The sequence below is a fragment of the Antrostomus carolinensis genome, unplaced genomic scaffold, assembly GCF_000700745.2.
Source record: "Antrostomus carolinensis isolate BGI_N321 unplaced genomic scaffold, ASM70074v2 Scaffold53637, whole genome shotgun sequence".
Taxonomy (NCBI): Eukaryota; Metazoa; Chordata; class Aves; order Caprimulgiformes; family Caprimulgidae; genus Antrostomus; species Antrostomus carolinensis.
The window spans coordinates 1-6,395 of NW_010329126.1; the positions used below are offsets into that span (position 1 = coordinate 1).

At 46.4% G+C, this 6,395-nt stretch overlaps 1 protein-coding gene across 1 annotated transcript; it reads right to left on the reverse strand.

Moving 5' to 3' along the window:
* Window positions 1-196: 196 nt before the first annotated feature.
* Window positions 197-5,751, reverse strand: NCAPH (non-SMC condensin I complex subunit H; the record flags this gene model as incomplete). The annotated part of the gene is made up of 10 exons (XM_010172425.2): window positions 197-364; window positions 1,035-1,142; window positions 1,455-1,577; window positions 2,009-2,115; window positions 2,658-2,806; window positions 3,172-3,377; window positions 3,533-3,624; window positions 4,202-4,391; window positions 4,885-5,003; window positions 5,528-5,751. Coding segments are annotated over 10 exons (1,486 nt in total), but the record flags the coding sequence as incomplete, so codon positions are not given.
* Window positions 5,752-6,395: the final 644 nt, after the last annotated feature.

The window sequence follows — 6,395 nt, forward strand, 5'->3', positions numbered from 1 at the left end:
ATTTTATTTTATTTTATTTTATTTTTAATTCCCTTCTCTTAACACAAAGATTCATCTGGGAATAAAGCATCCAGCAGAAAACCCAGGAGATCCTGCACCAGGGAAACTAACTTCTAACCACCCAAGGTGTTGAGAGTCTTTGCTTCAGACCTTCCCAGTGAAGGGTTCACAGCTCGGTGACAATACCAGCCCTTACCTTCTGGGGTTCAGCAATGAGGTTCAGCTCTCCATACGTTGTGATATCACCATTGCCAACAAAGTTGTTGAGCTCAGTGTCTTGACCCTCAGGGTGGGCAGTAAGGTTGAACTCTCCCATCTGGCCCATGAATTGAACGGGGTCATTATCATCATCGCTGTCTGCAGCCTGATTAAGAAGAGATACAGCAGTGAGGCCACCCAGAGATATCTTTGAAGAGCCAGAGATGTCCTGCACTGAGATAACAAGAGCACTTGCCTCTCAGGAGGAACATGTTCTTAGTCTCTCCCTGCGGCACTTAGGCTGGGCTAAGGCTAAACCCAAGGGAGATGGAGGGCAGAGAATATCAAAAGACTGTTCTACACAGAAAGATAAGAGAGATGAGGGCTGTCTTGCCAGTGTGGGACCAGTTGAGACTTGTCACGCTCAGGAGGCAGCACTGGCCTAGCAGAAAGTTGAAGCTTTAGAAGAAGAAATTTAGAAGAAGAAATTTAGAAGAAATTTACTTCGGGAGCTTGAAACAGCTGGGAGCAAACCTCGCTGTGTAGAGACAAGTGAGGTGAGCAATGGCATTTACTCCTACTTTAGGGCACAGGTGTATGGGATGGGAAAGGCTGGAATGGAGTTTCTACAGCAAACTGACTGGCAAACACCAAAGGCAGATGGTCTAGTTGATGTCAGAGTGAGGGGACAGAGCAGAGGCTCCTACAGCTTCGTCATCATCTGCAGTGGCAATTCTTTTTCTCTAGTAATTAACTCTGGATACAGATTTTTCCTAAATTATTCTCATCACATATCAAATATAGGCAACAGAAAGAAACCATCTTTCTCCAGTTACCTGCAATGCAGGGCAGAAGTTGGAGGTGTCATTGGGGTTGTTGTAATCGTACTCGCCGATCTTTTCTTCGTGATCCAAGGAGCTGTTTGGCTCAGCCATCCTGCAGAGCTACAGAGACAAAACCAGGGGTCAGGAAAGGAAAAACTCTGTGTATTTCCCCAAGCAATGCCTGTGCCTTGTTCCTTCATCACCTCCCCTTTTCCCAGCCTGCTGATTCTTCCTCCTCCTCACATCCCAGCTCTCTAGCAAGCCCCTTGGAAAGCACAACAGCTTTGGCATCTGCAAGTGGGTCAGTTCAGTGACAGACATGCTGGCTTGTCTCCAGCCCTGAGGAACATCCCGAAGCACTTCAAGCATTTGGCAGAAGAGTGGTTTTCTGTGTGGAATCGTTGCCAATAGGCTTTTAGAGAAGACTCTTACCTTAACAGCTGGTTTGAGGAACAGCTGGAGAATGTTGTTAGGATCATAGTTGAAGTCCGCAGGAAGTGTGGTGCTCTTCATGTTCTGGCTTTCCAGAATGGATTTGGCTAGAGTCACGGATGCCTGGGGAAGGTAATAAACATCATTACCCATGAGCTATCCACTACTTGGAAGATTAATGCACAAATAAGTGCTTTGAATATAGGTCTTTGTCTAAAAAGAGGCAAGTTCTGAGATGCCTTCAAAGAGAAGTTCCACACTGGTCCAGCCAGTGCACCCAGTTGGGACACACAGCTGGATCTGCAGGGTCTCTGTGACTGACAGGGCATAAGCCAGGAAGAATCCAGCCTGATTCTCCACTCCAAGGTTGGTAAAACTCTCTACCTGTAATGTGAGCTGGAGTCAGAAGACCCTGCACTAAGGAACATACATGATGTTGGGTTTACAGAGCCAGTTTCACAGTAGCATGAGATGAGCCATTTGAAGATGACGGCTCCAAGCCACACTGATACAGCAAAAAAGAGAGCAGAGAGAGGCAGAAACTCAGCACCTACCTTGGTCTTACGGAAATATGTCTCAAAGTCAATATCCTCATCAAAGTTAATTTCAAATGCTTTCTTTGCATTCCTTTTCTTGGACTCTTTTTCAGAGTCAGCATCCACTGCAGAAAGGAGGGAAACTGTCAGTGTTTTGTGACAGAGGGAGGTCAACAAGCTCACTCCTAACTTCAGCACCTGCCCCACACAGAAAGATCACCCACAAGGATTTTTCCCTTTGTTACAGGAAAGCAATAGGTGTTGTTCTCAGCTTAACTTATTAAAGGGATCACTAGCTTTTTATAGAAGCAGAAAGTGTAATTTAATCTTCAGTTTTTAAGCAGAAGGTGGAGAAACAACAGTAGGAGCTGTATTAGTGCTAGAAACTCCTATTGCTGCAGTGAGACACCCCCTCAACTTTGAGCATCATTAACAAACCCAAACAACAGAGAAAAAGTTAAGACACCAAAGGATCCACGAGCAACCGAGAGCCTTCTTGGTGTCTGAACTCAGTACTGCTTCCCGTCAGGCTGGAAGAGACACGCAGGCTTGTCCCTTTCTTTACTGTCCCTACTTTAGGACTCGGATGCCACCCATCTCCAAAGGTCAGCAGGACCTGGCAGTATCCACATCTGTTGTGCATGAGCTGCTGTCTCTAAATACGTACATTTGTGTCGAGGTTTGAACCGCCAGTGCTCTGGGCCAGCCCACATTGACAGAGTTCGGGGACTGAAGTAGGAGTAGTCCCCTGGTTTCATGGAGAGATGAAGGCATAAGGTCCCAATGTCTCCTTCTCCAAAAGGAACGGCATCAGTTCTGCAAAAAGCACACATGCTGCTCAGTGAAACCATTCCCTTGGCCTGAGTGTGCATTTAATATCCAGATCAACTCTGTACAGACATCGCCTGCTCCCTCTGCAAAAACAGAGGTGGATTTGCCAAAGGGCAGGCTGGAAACGGGGCAGCAGAGTGAGCAGACAAGCAATTGCCCTGTGGAAATGCAACCACACGAAAGGTCTTCTTGGAGGGTAGAGATATTACTGTAATGCATTCCTGGACGTACTCAAAACTTGAGCAGAAAGCAAGTTTACTGTACACAGTAAACTAAAGATTCCCCAGAGAGTTGCCAGCAGTTGTCACTCACTATCAAAGCGACGCTATAGATTTTCAGTGACTACTTACCGCTTGCTCTCATCTACCGTTCCAAAGGAGTTGAGGTTTTCTGTGAATTCCCCAATCTTGTCTACTACTGTATTCCTGGGGGAGTCAGAATTGAAGTCATCATCTGGCATGGTGGGAACACAGCCTTCCCCATCGCTGTCTATCTCCGCATTGATATCAAACACTTGGTCGCTCTTCTTAAATTTATCCAACAGGGCTGACACTGACTGCGGGAGAAGAAGGTGCTCAGAAAAAAACCAGCAGGATATCAGCAGCCCTGCACCACAACAACCCACAGCCCTGCCTATCTCTGAGATCGCTTTGGAGGTGAGCACAGAATACAGCTCAAGTATCTCACCTGGCACAGAGCTAACAAACATACCTCATCGTGGGATTCAGCATCCCACTTTGTAAACTGGAAACCAGCCAGCGAAGAGCAGATGGGGCGTTTTTCAATGCACTGTGCTAGCAGGGCTAGAGACAAGGAGAGCAAGGGGAAGAAGTTAGATATGGGATGAAGCAACCAGCAGCTAAAACAAGTGCCAGGTATTAAATAATTTTTAAAGCCACATATGTAGGGAGCCCTTCTTCCACGTAGGGATCACTGCAAAAGCAGTCAGGCTCATTTCTCAGCAGAAAGGGAGAGTTCAATTGCCACCCTAACTCCAGGGTGGGCATAACACTAGGAATTTTATCAGAGCAGTGGGGTTTGGTAGTACACACAGACTCCAAACACTCTGAGAAGGTCAGTCCTTAACCTGGAGCACACTAATCTCAACTGTGGCACAGCTGAGACCATGTGTACGTGGCTGTGTGACGGATCTGCCAGAGGTTAAGCTACACTTAGTAATCTAAAACCTACAAAGCTCCTGTTTTTTTCCAGCAATTGGTCTCAACTTGAGCAGAATCAGAGCGATGGTGCCACGGGGTAGCCAAGCAGTGAACAAAAGCACAAGTCAAGCTGGCTGAGACTAAAATGAGGATGTTTGGGAGATGAAAAGGATCAAAAGGCCTGGCTGGGCCCCTTTGCTTAGCGGTTACCAGCACTCACACTTTAAATCCAGCACTTTCACAGGATCAGAGTTTGGCGGCGTCAGCGTCTCTGAAGAAAGGAGAGGCACGATCTTCGAGTCAAAGAGGAGCTCGCTGTGGCAGTTCTGGGTACGCAGCCCGGTGAGGAAAACGCCAGCTGTGCTGCATTCATCAAAAGATGCAGCTGCTTTCTGGAACATGGGGTCAACCTACAGGTAAGGAATGAAGCAGAGAATCAAGGAATGAAGGAGGTGGAGGGGGTGAAGCAGGTCTCCACGGGGGACTTTTAAGTACAGATGCAAAGGGAGAATAACCTTTGCACAAAGGTTATTTCCTTCTAAAAGGAAAAGAAGAACAAGTTACACTTAGAAAACTTGTTAAAATACCCTACAGAGGGCTAGTGTAACTTTTACTTCAGTTTGAACGACAATCACACATGCCCAGTGGGCATGAAGTTACTCAATCATAACCCACGCATCTTTTTCAGCGAGGAGAGAGCTCTCACAGCTGCCTCACAGAGGAGGAATGTACGTGACTAGGAACAATCTTGCTACAATAGCAGAATTCACAGACGTGCGTGCGAATGTTGGAGCCCGAGAGAGGAACGCACAATAAGGAGAACAATAGAAATGAGAAAGATGAGGCGACATTTCCTTTCCTCCAGCAGAACTGCAGCTGCTCCAGCAGCCCCCCTCCACCCACCTCGCATCTGCGATTAGCCTCCGACACATTGATGTTATTCAAGTTCCGCTCGATGGTTTTGAATGAGTGCTTCTTCTTTGTCTGAACTTTCTTGACAACCTCAGGAGCTGGACTGTCTTCTAAAAGGAAAAGAAGAACAAGTTACACTTAGAAAACTTGTTAAAATACCCTACAGAGGGTCAGTATAACTTTTACTTCAGTTTGAACGACAAACACACACAACCCCAGTGGGCATGAAGTTACTCAATCAGTTATCTACTAGCATGAACCACCCATGTTTCTTTTTATCAACTCTATTTTATCTTAACAGCACGTTTTCCTTTCAAAGCGAAGGACAACGGAGAGCACTTCATTTTTAATGTTTCAGATGAGGCCACCTTTGGTTTGTGTTCAAATCTGACGGGTCAAATCACTGAATACAGGATTGAGCAACAGATTCAGGTTCTCATCTCAACCCTTCCCTGCTCGAGCACCCTGGCAAATTAATTTGGTATTTCACAGCCCTTGAAAACCGAAGTGAGCGGCGCTCTGCCAGAGGTACAAAGCACTTAGAGATCTGCAGGTGCTACCTAAGTACATTGACATTTCTCTCACGTGCAGGTGGAACAGGAAGAGCTTAACAGAAAATGAATGGATGGTGCACCTTCTGCTGGGCTGTCCGTGGTGTTGGGAGGTGCTGAGTCCTTGCCCAAGCCTCCAAGAACTTTGTAGGCATCTGCATGGACCGCGTCCACGCGCACGGCGTAAATCTTGGCGCTGGCATCGAGCGTGCCGGCTGCTATCTGACAGGAGGAACAAAAGATGAGATTTTTAGTTAGAAAGGAAGCAGTCTCCTCTAGAAGATGCAGATCTGAATTTTTGAATGCTCTGTGTTACAAACAAAATTGGGAACAACTGGAAAAGGATTTATCCTGAAACCTATGGGAGACCTAGGTGGTCAATGTGCCTTCCTCAGCAGAGCCTACAGTTTGCTTTATGGGTTCTTCTGGAAGGGATCACACAGAAAAACACTTTAAAAATTACCAAGATTAAGCAGTGGGGAGAAGCAGAAAGATGCAGACTTGCATCTGCTGAGGAATCTCTCTCCTCCCCCTCTCCTTCACGCCTTGTTTTGGGTTCATCCTCTCAATACCAGTCTATTTTTTTCCAAATTACGAAGTCAAAAGAGGTGAAGCGCAGGAGATGCCAAGTGCCTTTTTCAATCACAGACCGCCCCCCCCAGGAAGGTGAAGTACCAGCCACTGAAAATGGTTTCCTGTCCTGTCCTCAGTTTTATCAACCATAGGATAACAAGCTCAGGGGTTCCTTGAGGCCACACTCATCCAAGAATTCAGTTCTCCCTCCTAGCACCAGTGAACTATTACAGTGAGCAAGTCTTTGCTCTGGCAAATTCTTATTCTGATCCATCCCAGGTTACAATGAGTCTAGGAGTTGCCCACACCGACTTACTTTTACAGCCTTGTTTTGTTACTGGTTCTAACACCCAGTATTTATCTCAGAAGCCTCAAATT